At 40.6% G+C, this 18,252-nt stretch overlaps 1 protein-coding gene across 9 annotated transcripts in view; it reads left to right on the top strand.

The window, feature by feature from the left end:
- NTRK2 (neurotrophic receptor tyrosine kinase 2) overlaps positions 1-18,252 on the top strand; it is a 373,097-nt gene that overhangs the window by 17,128 nt on the left and 337,717 nt on the right. For all 9 annotated transcript variants that reach the window (XM_017859916.1, XM_017859921.1, XM_017859922.1 and 6 more), the window contains 2 exons: positions 16,729-16,803; positions 16,918-16,989. In XM_017859916.1, coding sequence (XP_017715405.1) covers positions 16,729-16,803; positions 16,918-16,989 — 147 coding nt within the window. The remainder of the gene's footprint in view (positions 1-16,728; positions 16,804-16,917; positions 16,990-18,252) is intronic.

Here is an 18,252-nt window from a genome sequence, read left to right on the forward strand (position 1 = left end):
TTTTTGGTATAGCCAATCAGGTTTCTGGATCTCATTAGTTACATAATTCTATCTTTCCCTTGCTAATTTAAAATAGCAGTTTGGTTCTATGGGAGGACTACCTTTGTGTTTGGGCCTGCTTAGGGATCTAACCTATTCCATTAATCAGTCTGTGTACTTATATGCCAGCATTAAACTTTTATCTCCCACAGCGTCTTTTTTTTTTTTTTTTTTTTTTGCTATTTGAAGTATTAGTGTCTTACTCATCAGTCTTCTTTCAGAATTTTCCGGATGATTCTAGCATGATGATTATTCCACATGAATTTTAGGAACTGCTTGCCTAGCTCCCCTGCTTGATAGTGGTGTTTTTAACAAAGATGGCATTACACTTATATAGCAAAGGCTGACAACTTCTTATCAAGTCTTGAAAGCCCTGTGTCCTCAGATTCAAAGCCATTTCTCAGCCTCATTTCATGCCTCTACCTTTGTTCGATGCCATGATACAGCCACTCTGAGTTTTCAGTTTATCTACTTGAGCTATAATCTCACTTATCTTCCAGGTTGTCCTCTCCTCCTGGAACCTTTTGCCTTCCTTCTACACTGGCTAACTCCTGCTTATCTTTTAGGCCTTAGCTGTGATGTTGCTTCTTCTGCCTCTACACCTGGTCTATGTACCCTCCACTGCATGCTCTTCTAGCCCCGTGTTTCGCATCACAGCATAGGTTACTTAGTATCATCAGTGTGTGTCTGCATACCTGTATGTACCCACCGTTAGGACATAAACTGCATGAAGGCAGAGACATATGGATCTTGTTTACTGCTCTTTCCTGGCATCTAGCACAATATCCTAGTTCTCCATGTTACACAAATACACGTGGATATGCACTCATGAGCACCGTCCCCTCCCCCCATATGTATTCACATACGTCTATCATCTAGAACTCTAAAGAGGAGTATTAGTTGGTCTCTGGGTCATCAAATATGTAAATCTCTAGACATAATTTTTCTCAAGCTATCAAGTTAAGATGTTTGTTTATATACATGACCTTTATGGAATTAAAGTGCACAGTGTTAGTTCATGCACAGCAGGAGATCGATTAATCGTGGAAAGGAAAAAGGCAAAGCGTTGATGAGGCAGGCTGATTACATATCCAACAGGAAGGAGGGACAGCAAAGAGAGGGGAAGATGAGGGCATTCTGCAGATGGAGAGAGATGCAGAGCACACAAGCTCAACAGAGGAAAATCCAGGGGAAAAGAATCACTCCAGGGTCACCTGATCCCCAACAAACAAATAGGTCTAATGAGAAAGATTTGTGTCTTTTCTGTTAGGTAATAGCTAATAATGGATATCCTTGTGGATCAATTGCAGTTTTCCCTGTGACTGCATTTATGGGGCTTCACTTAAAAGGCAATTCTGGTGTGAGATTTCAGATGTGATTTATCCTTCTTGGGGTATGGATGATAGAGGCTGTTCATTTTTCTCAAAGAATTGCAAACATCAGGAGTATAAAAAGATAATGTGTCAGATCTAGTTTAATGTACTATCTGATACATATACTGTTGCACTTTTGCAGTAAAAATGCATTGGGCTGATCCTATGAATGTTTCATGGGGCTTCCTTTATATTTATAGCAATTAACACTATTAGACATCTGAGAAGTTTTGATAGGTACTTGCAAAACTCATCAAAATACCCAACTGATAGACATATGAGATTAGAAGACTTTTTAAAATAGAGTGGAGATGTCTACAGGTGAACAAATTGTGTTAAATAATCAAAAATATAATTCTTGCTTAAGATAAAGAATATAAATCATATCTATTGATGTTTTATTTATTTATGCTTATATAATCAGTATATTCATTATATGTACACAAATGAAAGTGATTTAGACTCCATGTGTATTTGAAAGTTAACCTTTTAAAAATGAATGGGAATTCAGTATTTGGTGGGATTTTTTCTTTTTTTTTGTGAAGACAAGGTTTTGCCATGTTGCTCAGGTCGGTCTTGAACTCCTGGGCTCAAGCGATTCACCTGCCTTTGGCCTCCGAAAGTGCTGGGATTACAGGTGTAAGCCACTGTGCCTGGTTGTGGAACAGGAATTATGGAACCAACATAAAATGTTTAACTCTGATGAGAAAAGTCTTATTTTTGGAGTTGAGTCATTGGCTCTCCTGATAAGCCGAGGTGACTCTTTAGGATTTAACTTCTTGGCTGTCTCATTTGTCTTTCAGGGAATTGCTTTCCCACCAATAAAAAGTGTCTTTTGGAGCTGAAACTCCTGATGCCTTGAGGGTATTATAGAGTCTTTTACTTAGTAATCCAGTCTACCCTAGAATCCACGTGGTCATTACCATCCTTTGATTGCATTTTGTATCTATATACATAGAGTTCAGAAGGCAATATTCTGTTGGCAAAGTCATCTTTTTCCATGGGTAGCTCAAATTGAAGACAAGAACTAACTTTTATATATGCTTATATTGATTGATTGATTGACTGACTCATGCATTCATTCATTTGGTTACTCAATCAACAAATCAGGTTTGAACATGTCTTTGTACCTGGTACATTCCTGGGTCTTGGGTGACAAGACTTAGGCCAGCTCCTACCATTTATAGCTTTTATATGGTCTGTTTCAAGGACACAAACAGAGCCCCCAGTCAGATGGCCCTACCTTTCTCTCTCCCCAAAACTACAAGGGACCTCATATGCAGGTGCACAGACAGTTCAGCCTACACATCCAAATTCTATCAACATCACCACAGACATCAACCTTGAACCGTTCCCTTTCCCCTACACTGCTGTGCCTGGTGTGTGCATATCCATGGCTTGGTACACCCTCGGGAAGATGGACCCAAGGAAAAGACCTGCTGAGGCCCTAGGAGTGGACTCAGGGTCTTTGAGTTGGGAAATCTGGGATCCTGGGGAAGGGTGAGATCCAGGAAGGAGCATCCGGTTGGCTCTGTGAACTCCTTGCCTCATGCGGAAGCACTTGCTGAAGGAGAACAGAGTGAGGGACTCCAAAGGATCTGGGCCCAGTGCTTGGGGCTAACAGTACCATGGACCAGGCTGATCGGCCCTCTGCATTGTGGACCTGGCCTCTGCATCACTGTGGTTTTGTGCTGTGATGATGATGCTCTGGATCAGGGCAGGTGCAGGGCATGTGTCCTGGGAGTGTGCATTGGGGTGGCCAGGATCTCTAGATGGTTCCTACACTTCAGTGCCCCACCCTCTCTTCAGGGGACTTTAAGTATGGGGCTCCATGTTCCCAAGAAGGACAGAGCATACTGGATTCCTCCCCATCAAGTTCTGTGATATTATCATAGACACAGGCAGATCACAAGCAAAGCATAGATCTGTCCCCAGCAGTCAATGAGAATTGTCAAACATCATTAGCTACCAGCTTCCCCCTTTCTCTCTTCCCCATATGGATTTTATTATTGCCCCTGAAAGTTCTGTAATGTTTCAAGAATCAGCTAATTGTGGCTAAATACTATTATTTTTTACTGGGACCCTAGGAGGATCCTGAGATTGTGAAAACTATGCCTGAAAAGTTCCTTACCTCATGATGTCTTTTTTTCTGATTTGAAAAATTACTGAATATGTCAGTAGACATGCATAATGGATTGACAGATTAATTTTCCATTTTCTTTGGGAGTTTGTGTAGGGGAGTGATTCCTGTTGTAAGGCAGGATGACTTGGTGGGTTAAGGGCTCCACTAGGAAGTGTGGTCTGCCACTGCTACTTTGGACTAGTAGCTAAAGCTTTCATGTCTCCGTTTCCCTATCTGGAAAAGTGGGCAATAATAGAAAAATAGAAAAGCATTACTGTGAGGTTAAAATGAGCTGATGCATGTAGAATGCTTATAACAGTGCCTGACACACAGTTTGCATTCTGCTGTTAGCTTATATGTGTGTGCATGTGTGGAGCTATCTTCAAATATGATTCAGAGGAAACTGCTCTGTGAGGTTGGGAGGACTGAAAGCAAAAGACTCTGCCTTGAGCATGATACTGAGTAGGTTGAGGCTAAGAGGACAGATGTAAATGGTGCTGGTTTCCTTATGGCAACCTTTGCATGCCCTTTGGCTTGTCTGTGCATTACTCTCACGTGTAGGACCTGGTGCGCTTAGCTGATTGCGACATTAACCGTTTGTGTGCTGAGCAATCACAAGTCAGATTTCATGACTATTATTCAGGTCATTGTCTTCGTTCTGTGACTTTGGTTTCTTTGATGGTCCTGGTCTATTTTATTCATCAGTTTGTTTACTAACAGTTCTCCTGGACTCTGGGATTGTCAGTCAGTTTGTACTCCATTTTCTCTTTTAACTGTCCTTCTCACTCTTTAGTTGTAAGGCTTTTAAAACATAGACATCTTATCCTTTTTTAAAAAAAAGAATTGTAGTGAAACACATGTGACATAAAATTTGCCACTTTAATCATTTCTAAGTTCATACTTCAGGGACGCTAAGTACATCCACGTGTTGTGTAACCATCACCACCATCCATCTCCAGAACTCTTTACATCTGGAATAATTGAAACTCTGTACCCTTTAAACCATGACCTCCCATGACCTTACCTCCCTCTAGTGCCTGGCAACCACTATTCTACTTTCTGTCTCTATGAATTTGACTGTTCTAGGTACCTCAAAAATGTACATCATTTTGAACAGTAATATATCCCTTGAATTAAAAGCTTTTTTTTTTTTTAAAAAAGGTATCTGTTTAGGACTTTTATAGATATTCATGCTTTCTTTTTGCAAAATTACTTATTTATTGTGGCCTTACACAACCATTACGTTTGGAATTTCTTTCTACTGGCATCTTTGCAGTTTAACTTCAAAGAAAGTAATCTCTAGCTTTCTATAAAAATGACTGAAGGTTAACATGAGAAGTGAAATGCTGAAGATAAAATGGGAAGTGTCCCTCAACTTCACTCCCTTTCCTTACTCCTATACCCTATAAATGTTGGCTGAAAAATTGTGCCAGTATCAAAACAGACTTTCATAGAGATCCTAAAATTTTACCACTGGAATCATTCTCCTTTCTTGACATTATGCCTGATGCTCATTTTTCTCTGTGCCATGCTTGATCTATCCTGACGCTGGAGAAGTATTAGTTCCAAAAATTTTCTTCATATGGAATGATTTGTCCTGACTGGAGGCCAAGAGCTTTCAAAACTGTGTTCTGCTGTGATTCATGCTGACTTGAATGCTTTTTAGAATTCTTACAGTCCAGGCAAATCATTGGAGATTCTTCTTCAAGAGTCATAAATGGGAAATTTATTGGCCTGAAATAACAGGGAAAGAGGAAAAGACATTTTAAAAAATGATAATTTATTACAAAAAAAAAATTAGCCAGACGTGGTGACGCGCACCTGTGGTCCCAGCTACTTGGGAGGCCGAGGCAGGAGAATGGCGTGAACCCGGGAGGCAGAGCTTGCAGTGAGCCGAGATCATGCCACTGCACTCCAGCCTGGGCGACAAAGAGAGACTCCATCTCAAGAAAAAAAAAAAAGATAATTTATATGTTGGATTGAAGTTTCAAGATTTTACTTTTTAATGAGCATTCACTCTGAAATTTTAAAAAATCATAGATGAAATTACTTACTAATCCATTTCTTGAAAACAACTAGTGCAGGGTAATTCTGTAGTGTCAGCATATTGTACATAAAGACCATTTAATTTTATGGAATGAATGTTAAAATGTCACAGTTTTTCATCAGTATTTGAATAACTATTTGAGTTATAATTATTTTATACAATAAAATTAATAAGGTAAAAATGAGAGGGATCAAAGAATTAAAGACAAGAACGCCAACTAACCCTAATGGTTGGCATAGTTGCTGTAACTGAGTGCAACATTTGTCCCCAACTTCCTGGCAGTGAAAAGAGAAACTCATTATTAGGAAGTAGAATGCCTACTAATTCCACAGGAACACAGATTTGTCTGGCACTATATTCCAAAAGGAATTTATTTTGCAGGAACAATAAGTGATGTAATGCACAGCTTTTATGAAAAATCCAGAAGTAGCTTTCATTTTCTTCTTCCTAAGAAAGCCAGTGAAAGTTGGAGGAAGTGACAAGAACATCAATTCTGCAAGGAGGCTAAAGTAGTCCAAGAATTGAATCTCCTCTCCCAGAGCTGTAATTATAACACTGATACAACTCAGGATGTTAGACTCCCATTCCCACATGCCCTTTGCTGAACCGGGCTTTGATGGAAACTGGACTGCACATGATTCGAGGTTGTCCCCTTTGACCAGAGCCTGGAAAATTGTATTCTCTGTTGCTGGTTAAGGCCAGATCTGTTCTCTTTGAAAACCAAACAAGCAGATGGTGGGGGCTGACATCTTTTACAAAGACTGAGCAGACTGGTCTGTGTGCTCGTTCAGGTGGAAGCTACCCTATCTGTGTATGAAGATGAGCTGCAGAGGTACCAGCGGAGATGCAGGCTTCCTGGGGGAAGCAGCCCTGTGACTGCCCCAGAACTTAGACAAATGCTTGATTGAAATCCCAGAGTTCCACCCCACAGAGCAGCAGAGAAGGTTTTGGCCTAGGAGCTGCTAGGAGCAGGTGTGACCAGACGGCCTCCCCAGCCATAGGAAAAGCTCCCTTAGGCTCCCGTGGTGCCTCCAACCCTGAGAGAGATGGTCCTCTTGTGAGCCTGCCAGGATGAATTAGCTGCAGAGGTCACCCCAAGTCACTGAATGAGCTGACTTTTTGTTTCTGATGGTTTCATAGTGACCGATGTTAGAGTACATCTGCTCCAAATAAAAACTGTGGCTTAAACGTTAACTTTTAAGCCATTTTTTTTTTTTTTTTTTTGGAGAGTAGTTCAGTGTCATTTTTGTCCTGGAACTCTTCATGGTTTAATATGGTAAAACAGTGCCTTGGTACCTGTTCAGTTATTGTCTTCCCATCGGCTGTCGTGGATTACTGTGACCTGTGAAAGATCTGAGACCTAATGTAAAATATACAATGATATTAATTAAATAAATTGGAAGAAAAAAATTGTCAGAAAAAAACTCACCCCTTGCTTCTCCTGGTAATTGTGTTCGCCATTATACCAACTATCAAATTACCTTGGCTATGTCTATACCAGTATTTGTTCATTTTTAACAACAGAGGAAGTTTGCAAAATTTCCAGAACAGGTAAAAGTAACTTAAAGACAACGTTAATTTTTAATTGTAGTTTCTGTGTCATTTTACACACAGTTTATTTTCTTTTTCTTTTTCTTTTTTTTTTGAGGCAGAGTCTCACTCTGCCTCCCAGGCTGGAATCCAATGGCATGATTTTGTCTCACTGTAACCTCTGCCTCCCAGGTTCAAGGATTCTCCTGCCTCAGCCTCCCGAGTAGCAGGGATTACAGGCATGTGCCACACGCCTGGCTAATTTTGTATTTTTAGTAGAGACAGGGTTTCTCCATGTTGGTCAGGCTGGTCTCGAACTCCTGACCTCAGGTGATCCGCCCACGTTGGCCTCCCAAAGTGCTGGGATTACAGGCATAAGCCACCGCACCTGGCCTTTACACACAGTTTCTGTGTGCTACTCTCCTGGTAGCATTTATTTGATGAGGTTCATTTTAGAGATTGCTATGCGTGGGAGCTCTACACATCTCTTATTCATGTAGATTAGTTGGAGCATTAAAGTCTCTTCTGAGCAATAAGTAAATCAGGTGTCATAAAATCTTTCCATAGGCCAGTGAAGGATCGGAAGTTGCTCGGGATGGAACCAACTGGAAACATGCCCCAAACAACCCAGGGGTAGCACCACTCATGGTTGCCAGGAGGAGATGCTGGTTTGGTTTCATGGACCTTCTGTTTTCTTAAGACAATATGGAAATTCAAAATTTTTTAAATGTGAAAATTTTCAATCTTAAATGTTAGTGACCAATAAAATTTTTCTAAAAGATTTCTAAAAGCACCCTGTTGACCAGATCCAGACCACATGCGTTTGACTGTGACCTCTGGTTGATCATCAGTTGCTAAGATTTACCCATAATGTTACTTGTAGGCTGAGATCCAGTCTTAAACTTGCATGCAAGGCTATGCCAATAAGTCAAATTAAAGTTATCCTTTCCTTATAGAGACCTATATGTTTTATGAAGGAAGAAAATGTTAAGTTTTTTTTTCTCTTGATTTTCTCATCATAAATTGTGGTGGTCTCTGTTGGAAATCGCCATATTGGTGGGAACAGATAAGAAAAATGCTATATAAACACTCAGAGAGAAATACAGAGTGTAGTTTTTTCTTTATAGTATTTTGAAGATTTTTTCTTATAATTTATGTACTGAAGAGAACTGAGATGTTATCAATTCAAATTTCCTCCTGCACTAGGGGCCAGGTGACATTAAGCTCACTAGCTAGTTATAACCAAGCCAGGCCTTGAACCTGGTCTGTTCATTTTAAATAATAATTAGCATTAATTGAAATTCTCATATGCAGACTGGTTTTCTAATTTTCCTGACAATCCTAGGAGGTAGTTACTGTCGTTACTGCATTTTGCAGACAAGGAAACTGAGGTGTAGGGACTTGTCTCAGGTCATATAGCCAGTAAGAGGTGAAGCTAGTGCAGTATGTTTAGCCCTCATCCTACACTACCAATTATTTTCCAGGCACTCAAATGCTGCAAATGCTCAGAGTATTTGGGCTGTTCTAATGAGCTGCAGTTTTCAGAGGATGGCATTGGGTAAGAATCTGAAGAGTTCTTATTTATCTCCTATTGTTGCTCTATGTAGATATAATACAGGACATCATCCTAAAAAGTATCCCTGTTCTTTTCCATTGACTGCTGTGTTTGGGCCGTGATTATTTGTACAGGTCCATTGTGCAAAAACTCTAGAAATTATTTATCGTGAAGGTGCTGGATTTACAAGTCCCCAGTCCTAGAGTGGCCCAGTACAGTGGCTCCGGGCTCAGACTTCAGGGGCAGGTACATCTGGGTTCAAATCCTGTTTTGGGAGCTATGTGACTTCGAGGAAGTGACCTGGCATGGCAAGGACCCAGTTTCCTTTTCTGAAAAATGGGAACAATATATAACTCTCCTGGTAGCATTGTTTTGTTAGGAAACAGTCCCTGGATAGCCTTCTGGCTAACACCAGTTAGCACCCCATGAAGAGGGAGTACTGGTGCTACTTCAAAGCTCATGGCCAAAAAGAAACTGAAAGCTGAAAATGCCACTGCTCAACAGCATGCAGTAGAAGGCTCTTCATATTTAGATTTTGGGCTGCTCATTTAGCATTCTTTTGTTCACATCCTCACAGTTGGGGCATACCCCTCAAGAATAGAGCCACAGACTGAGAGTCCGGTCTTTCGTATCACCTGCACCTGCTCAGGGACTGATTTTCAAAACTCTTTCTCAGCATTTTTGCTGAGAAACTGAAACTGCCTAGCTGTGAACCCAGGGACCAAGGGAATTATTTTTTTTAAGAAAAGGATTATTCTACTACCTATGAAAGAAACCTGAGAGCAGAGAGAATCCTATCAGAGTTGAAATGCAGTGGCTGTAAGCCTGGGAATTTGAGTTCTACTTTTATCAAATATAATCTATCAATCAATCATCTGTCTATCATCTATGTATCTAGAGATGATAGATAGATAGATTGATAGATATCATCTGGAGATGATATAGATTGATTGATTGATTGATTGATTAGATTTGATAAAAATCTATCTATCGGCTGGGCGAGGTGGCTCACACCTGTAATCCCAGCATGTTGGGAGGCCAAGGCAGGTGAATCACAAGGTCAGGCGATTGAGACCATCCTGGCTAACATGGTAAAACCCCGTCTCTGCTAAAAATACAAAAAAATTAGCTGGGCGTGGTGGTGGGTGCCTGTAGTCCCAGCTACTTGAGAGGCTGGGGCAGGAGAATGGCATGAACCCAGGAGGTGGAGCTTGCAGTGAGCCGAGATTGCGCCACTGCACTCCAGCCTGGGTGATAGAGTGAGACTCTCTCAAAAAAAAAAAAAAAAAAAAAAAGGAACTCTATCTATCTATCTATGTGTCTATCTATTGGTCTATCTATAGGGAGGGAGGCTGGGGTAGCAGGAAGTGATTCCGTCTTAAAGAGTCACCATTTGAAATATTCACAGCTTCTTCCATTTAATTTTGATGTGTTGCCAAAGTACAGTTCAGGTAATAAAGTCTAAGCTAAAGGGGAATTTTTCTTTTGAGTAATACCACTATTAAGCTAATATACATAAAGACAAGATGCATTAGATACTACTCCTTGTTGCTTGAAGAGATTACCTAGAGGAATTATTTGATAGGTTGTTAAAGCAAACGTGAAATCTTTTAAAATGTGATGAAGACCCCTTCCAGGAACCTGTAACTCAAAATGTTTCTGTGAATTTTCTCTAAAATTACCTCTTTTCTCTTATTTTCCAAAAGCCAGCTATAAGCTTTTGTTAAGCCAAAGAAGAAGACATTCTTTACCCTCAGAAAATGTCAAATTGAGACTGGAGAAGATTTGGTGACAACATAAAACAAGATGACAAATAGCATGTACTTTGTTTATGTGCTAATTCTTTATCTGTCCACTTTCGGATCAATCTTCAAAGCTTGAACTCAATGCCCTTTCTCCTTTTAAGCCTTCACTGACCTGCCCAATTATTTAAATATATATAAATAAATATGTATTTCCAAAAATATTTTGTAGTTCCTTCCACTGTGCCCTCACAGGGCAAGTGCATGTACCTCTGCTTGGGACCTTTTCTTTTTGGCTCATCATATCCTGTGGCAATGTCCACTGTCTCTCCTTAGAGCATCATCTCCTTCAAGATCAAGAATTGCTGGATTTGAAGAGTCTTGGAGGCCATTTCTGGTCTTACATTCCTGACACATTGGGGTTCTGTGGCAAATGCTTGTCTGCTGAGGGCAATTATTATTAATATTTGAGACAAGATCTTGCTCTGTCACCCAGGCTAGAGTGCAATGGTGCTATCATGGCTCACTCTAGCCTTGACTTCCTAGGCTCAAGTGATCCTCCCACCTCAGTCTCCCAAGCAGCTGGGACCACAGGCACCTGCCACCATGCCCAGCTAATTTTTAAATTTTGTGTAGACAGGGTCTTACTATGTGGCCCAAGCTGGTCTCGAACTCCTGGACTCAAATGATCCTCCTGCCTTGGCCTCCTAAAGTGCTAGGATTACAGGTATGAGCCACTGTGGCTAGTTGGTTTTTATCACTTAAATAAATAAATAAATAAGTAGGTGGTTTGAATATGTTGTGTTCTTGTAATCTAAATTAGCTTTTAGACTGGGCAAATTTGGAGTTCAAAATCAGCTTTCCATCTCCCTCTGTCATTGTCTTTCCTTTGTTTGCTTGTTTTCTCCGTGAGAAGTGAAGCTATGCCCTATGATGGTGAAAAACTCCAGGTGGAGGATCAGTGTACCTGTTTGGGTGCCCTAAGTCAGCAGACATTCCTTGAGCATCAGCTCTGTGCTAGGAAACAGAGATCAGTGAGATGAGATGAGGAGCTAGCAATTCAGTTATGGAGTCAGGTAGATTCATAGAAAAATAAAATTGAGGTTACAAAGAGTACCCTCCCATTGCTCTAGTTCTTAATTGCAAACTTACAAGTGCAATAACTGCAAAAAATGTTTGCCAACTGATGGAATAAAAGTGTTCTGATTGGAAAAAGCATTTTTGGTGTTGTCTACAAATCACTCAAGAAAGTCTCGGAAGGTCCTGGGATAGATTTAGATGAGTACTTTGAGAAGACCCTAGCATATAAGATCCAATCTTTAGGGCAGTAGTTAATGGCCTTGGGATGTTGTAAATGTGCAAAAAACAACAGCAAAAACAGCCCTCATAATATGAGGTCCTAGCAAGAGTCCTGTATATGGACTTGGTAAGGGAGGAAGGCACATTCTGGGCAGAAGAGGATGGTTGAAGGCCACCAATGATTCCTGGCAGATTATTAATAAAGGGTGAGGGCCAGGGACCCTGGGGGACTGAGGAGGTGAGAGAAATTCCCAAGGAGTACACCAAGTTAGACAAAAAAATCCGAATTCACCACGTCTCTTGGTTATTATTTAAGGGCCGCTGACTTGCCCAACAGAGCATGCAAGCAACGTCTGCAGGCTGGGGGGTGGAGGGAAGCTCAATTTTCTGAGAAGACCAAAGCTCCATGGACCTCATGTGAGATTCCTGTGAGGCAAGTGCAGGGACATGGGCTGTGGGGGCGGAGAGGTTGTGCCTGGAAGCCCCTGGGCCTAAGCTTTCTAGAGCAGTGGGCCTAGGTTAGATGAGTTTGAGGTTGTCATGGAGAGAAAACTCCTGGTTGGGTGTGTGCCACAATTGTGGGCCTTCCCACTGCTCCCTTGAGGGAATGGCACCCTTTTTGGAGACGTGTTTTATTAAGCAGAGCTTGACTCGGTGAAGAACCCACAGTGTCACTGCACTTTAACAGGGGCAGTGGGGAGTGATTTTCTGGGAAAGAGCCTGCTGCTTGCCTGTCGGTGGCCCTGACCTGGCGCTTCGTCTCTTCTTCCTAACCCTGTGCCTTTGGGATCAGTTGCCCTGAGGCAGAGAGCAGGAGAGGCCAGGGCTGTGGAGATCCTCCCGGAGGCAGGTGGAAGTCACCAGGAGGGGGCAGCGCAGCACGCACCTTGGTCTTCCGTTTCTATCCGGAGGCTGTGGGGCAGGGAAAGAAAGCTGTTAGCTGTTTGCTGTTTGGGTGGTCCAGGAAAGCAAGAACTTGAGCTCAGGTGTGTTTGCCCACTGAGTCACTGAGAAGCCCTGGGGTCTGACTTTCCTGCTATTATTTCCTTTGTATGATTGTTGCAATCTCTGTCTCTCTTTCTTTCCCTCTGTCCCTCCCATCCTTTCTTGCTCTCTCTCTCTCTTTCTTGTCTTTCTTTTTTCTTCATAAATTTTAAAACTTCAAAAAAGTATAATGACATAATAACTTTATATAATTACATTCAAAATGATAGTTTAACATTTTATCTTTTGATGCAAGTTGTTTCTCTTTTAATAAAATAGTTTAGCAGTTTAATAACATAAATGGTATAAAGAGTTTAAGTTATGTGTGTGTGTGTGTGTGTGTGTGTGTGTGTGTGTGTGTGTGTGTGTAAAACCCCAGACCCATTCTCCTTTCCCAAGGCCACCTTCCTTGGAATCATCTTTTTATACTTTGCATATCTACTTGACTGTGAACACTATGTGGTATTATTTTTCATATATTTTTAAAAGTTCACATAGATTGTTTTATATTACACATATGTGTCAGTATACAATTTTGCCTATCTTCTTTCTCACTTAGCATGGCAGTGTCTTTCTGCTCAAATATGTAGATCTGATTTAATCTTATATATATATATATATTTAACACACCTTATTTTAAACAATTTCTATTTCTTTGTGGATGGACACTTGGGTTGCTCCAGCTTTGACTCTATGACAATAAATGTTGTAATATTCTACTGATCATATTACAATGACTATTCTTGAGTCCATATGTGAGAACTCTTGTGTGAATACCTGGAATGGAATTGCTGGGTCATGAAGGTGCTGATTTATAATTTTCCAAGATACAGGCCAAGTGCTTTTCAAAGTAGTTATAACAATTTACACTTTCTCCAACAATTTCAGAGAAATTTCATCACATCCGTAGAAATGTTTTACATTGTCAGGCTTTAAACACTTTGTCAGTCTAGTGGGAGAGGAATAGTATGTCACTGTTATTTTAATTTGCATTTCACGTTTCTTGGGAGATGAGCAACTTTTCATGTTTCTTGGCCACTGAAGTTTCCCCTCTGTGAATCACCTGTTATTCACCTTACTGGCTTCTTTTTTAACCCTATGATTTGATTCTTCACTTAGTGGTAGCTAAAGAGAGTTTCTTAGGGGGTGGATTTCTTGAGCAGCTTGTAGCTGGCGTCTATATTGTGGACATGACTACGCATAGTAGCTTATGAGGGGGATTCTTGGGATCTACTACTAGAAGAGCCCTTGCTGAACTTTTAATCCAGCTCTTCTGTTGGCCTCTCCATCTTGGCAAGGAGAAAAATTTATTTATTTATCCAGGGCATTCTTGCCCCCACAGTAAGGGAGTATTCTGTAGTGACCATTTTTCATCACTTCTTTTGATGGTTTTCAGCAAAATTTCCTGTCTGGTCTTAGATTTCGGAATAGTGGTGCTTTGCTTAATTGGCTCATTTTCATCTCATGAATACTGTGAATTTACCATTGACCAAATTTATCCTCATCTCCTTCTTTCTTGGGCACTGGTGACTAGAAAGCATAGAATTAAGCTTGTGTGTGTGTTTTTTCTTCCTAACAAGTGTATGCATTTCTAAACCGAATTCCTGGCTCCATTGACATCTCTTTATTTTTTATTTATTTTATTTTAAATTAAATTATCTTTTCTTTCTTTTTTTTTTTTTAAGCCCACATAGTTTTGTACAATCCATGGACATCTGTACCCCTGTCTTTCCTCCTCTATGCCTTCCATTTTTATTTGCTGGTTCATTGTATTCTATTGAATAAGATCGGGGAGTTGATAAATTAAATGTCTGATGAAAAATGAAAAGAAAGGGCATAAGTAACAAAAAGTTAAAGATGAGTGCCTTGTGCAGATCATGATAAAGTCCTCATTGAGTTCCAGGCCCTTGTTGTGAGCATGGAAGATGCAAGGATAATCCAGGAAAAGAGTGAGGAAGAACTCTCAATGACTTCAGGACAGTGACAGGAAGCCATGCTTACGGAAGGAGTGGACAGTCTTGCCTGGAAGCCTAGATTGTGACACCAGGGGAAAACTCGCCCACATTATCTATCCTTTTTTGCTGTCAGTTGCATGAGAAAAAAGTATTAACATTCAGGGCTCTTTGGAACGCAGTTCTTATTGTGAGATCATTTAGAAGAGTGAGGTCACTGTGATCTCTATTGAAAATGTTGGTGAAAAATCTTGCAAAAATGCATCTAAAGTGTGATAACTCGGAAACACTTGATATTAAAAATTGAGCATTCCTTTCAAGTCTTAAAATGTTTCCTTCTATGTGTGATGGGAGGAGGGAAGGGAACGAAAGCTTCCTGCACATTTATTAAGTGTGCCAGGCCCTGGGTATAAGGGACAGCCAATAATTTTTTCAGAAAAAGTCACCATTCTATCTTGGAGGCTGATTTTTTATGCAACAGGGGACAATGTTTGTGTGGATGCTTTTAAAAATATTTATCTTTGGTGTAATTTTGTCTTCTCAGAGAATCTACTTATTTTATTTTAAAATTTATTTTCTAAAAAGAGGTGCCCAAACCCTTACTATACAGCTTGTCATCATTTTCCTCCTCACAGTGGCTGACCTATAGATGCTATATGTTCCTCCCCATCGTTTAATATTTTTTTCATTTTAACTCACATTGTTAACAGCAGGGCTACATATTTGTTTTCAGTGTCTTAATTGGAATATGTTATATATCTTAAATTTTTTCAGGAAGAAAGGGGAGAATTCGTCTTGCATAATTTCTTGTAGTACCTTTGTAACTCCAAGTACAGTTCATCTGTTCCTCCATCTGTCCATCCATCCATCCATCCATCCATCCATCCATCCATCCTTTGAGTACCTACCTGGTACTGGGTAGTGAGCTAGGTGAGTTATAAAACAGATCTAACTGTCTCAAAGACATTGTGATCTAAGAAAACTGAATAGAGAGGTATTTAAATAACTGTAGTACAGGGTAGAGTATAGGAAATTCCACGATGATGGTTTTAATAGCTATTTGTTTGTATCACTAGGGACGTTACTGATTGCAAATGATAGAAAGTAAGATCAATTCAGGTTCGTGACATCTGGCCTCAGAGACAGTTCTATCTAATGGCTCAAGTGGTGTTTTTAGAGTTCTGTCTTGTTAGCTCTGCTTCTTTCTGTGGACTGACTTCATTTTTGGACGGTCTATTTCCTTGTAGCAGAAAATTTCCCCATGGAAGTCGCAGGCCTGTCCCATCCTTCAGCTATGATCCCAGAGAAAGACAGAGACCCTCTCTTTCCCAGCATTCATTTATTTAATCTCAGGGAAGACTCCTCTCGGTGTAATTGAGGTCATGTGCACATCTCTAAGACACCAACGTGGCCAAAGGGATGGAGTTTTCTCTATCCACCCCTATATTGGAGGGCTTAGGGTGTGGGGGAGGGAGGAGTGTTCCCACGGAGAATGCGCTAAGGCCATATGGGGTTTGTGAAATGTGGTTCATCAAAGGAAAGATTGATATTGTTACTGACAAAGGCAGAAGGAGGAGATGCTGGGCCAGGAAAATAGAGAAAAGAGGACGGGGTAGGGGAAATGCATTTTAGTATTTTAGGAGGTAAAGGAGGGAGTGGCTGTTTCTCTTGAAATGTGAGGAAATATGTGACTTTTCTTGTGCAGTGATGACAGTAGCATCTCTGTGGCTCTCACCATAAAAGTAGAAACACCTTTGAGAGGAGTAGATACATTTCCATGGTATTTTCACCTATGTACACTGGTGATACTCTGAAAGGGAAAGAAAAGTGAAATTGTTGGGTGAAAGACGATAAAACAGGAGAAATGAAACCCAGTGAATTGGTTGTTGACCATGAAACCTGGTCAGTCATGGTTTCTGCTCAGTCATGCTCAGTTTTGCTCTCCTGCCATATTTTAAAAGATGGCGGGGCTCGGATGGGTGTGGAGGGAGTGCCTTGGACACCTGGGTGAGGTGGATGGGAGTTCTTCATGGTGCTGCTGCCTACATTCTGAGTCACTGCGATTCACTCTCTGCTTTGTTACAGTTTCATCGCAAATCAGAAAAGGTTAGAAATCATCAACGAAGATGATGTTGAAGCTTACGTGGGACTGAGAAATCTGTGAGTACTCAGGACCAGCACACATTATCTCAGAGATTTTTCCTATTGTCTACTCTGGTCAGGCAGGCATTCACTGGTTCGTTCTAATATGCGTGAAATTATGCATCTTCACAGGACAATTGTGGATTCTGGATTAAAATTTGTGGCTCATAAAGCATTTCTGAAAAACAGCAACCTGCAGCACATGTAAGTAGAGATGGATTCTTTTGCTTCCCAGGACCCATTTTATTCAATATTTCCCCCCTCTGTTTATTTTCCTTCTTTTCCAACTCGAAACCTTCCTTTTTAAAGTTAGTATAGCTGTGATAATAGCTTAGAAACATTAGCTCTGATTTTGTTTGATTGTTTGAATAGCTTCAGAGGGGTACTTAGAACAGGCTGTTTATTCCCTTTCATGAATTTCTGGGCCAGTTCCATCTTGGACAGAGCAATAGGCTAGCAGCAAGGAGTCTGATGTGAAAACTGTGTCTTGCACAGAGTTCTTGATTTTCTTCCTTGGAATCATGACATGCTCCCTGGAAGACATCAAACCAGTGGAACTGAAAGAAGCTGACTTGGCCTTGGCCTTTATAGGGAAATAAAAATTACTGGTGTTTTTCCCCTCACAATAGGATTCTCTTTTGAATCTTCATTTTCCCAAAGTCGTCTGTCATGAATTGATAAAGGTAGAGAAAAATCAATCATGGGACATGCCAAAGGTACAGAAAATCATTAATAATGGGAACTGTTTCCCCAAAGTCTTATTGATGCTTTGTCCACTGAAGTCAAATGGAAATATGGACAATGGGAACTGTTAGCTTGTTTGTTGCTAAATCCTCTAGATGATGACATTTAAGTCCATAAGCCGTGGCTTTCCTGAGAGATATCTTCATTAAACTAAAGATCACCTAAGTGCAGAATATTTATGCATCTCTGAGCACAGACTCAGAACTCCCATTCCCTGAGTTTTTAGTGGAGCTTCTACCACAAGGTTGTTGCCTGCATTCATGGATTCTGTTTTGCTGTACCAAATTCTCTTTGCAATGATACCTTACATATCATAGTCTATCTATGGGACCCTCACCTGGAATATTTCACATGATTTTTTTCTGATAATTGGTAGGGCAGATCTTTTTATTTACATTTCATAGATAAAATAAGAGTGAGGGTTTCCAGCTTCATCCATGTCCCCACAAAGGATGTGAACTCATCCTTTTTTATGGCTGCATAATATTCCATGGTGTATATGTGCCACATTTTCTTAATCCAGTCTATCATTGATGGACATTTGGATTGGTTCCAAGTCTTTGCTATTATGAATAGTGGAAACCATCATTCTGAGCAAACTATCGCAAGGACAGAAAACCAAACACTGCATGTTCTCACTCACAGGCGAGAACTGAACAATGAGAACACTTGGACACAGGGTGGGGAACATCACACACCGGGGTCTGTCGCAGGGTTGGGGGA

Source organism: Rhinopithecus bieti, unplaced genomic scaffold (genome assembly GCF_001698545.2).
Source record: "Rhinopithecus bieti isolate Rb0 unplaced genomic scaffold, ASM169854v2 scaffold_51345, whole genome shotgun sequence".
Taxonomy (NCBI): domain Eukaryota; kingdom Metazoa; phylum Chordata; class Mammalia; order Primates; family Cercopithecidae; genus Rhinopithecus; species Rhinopithecus bieti.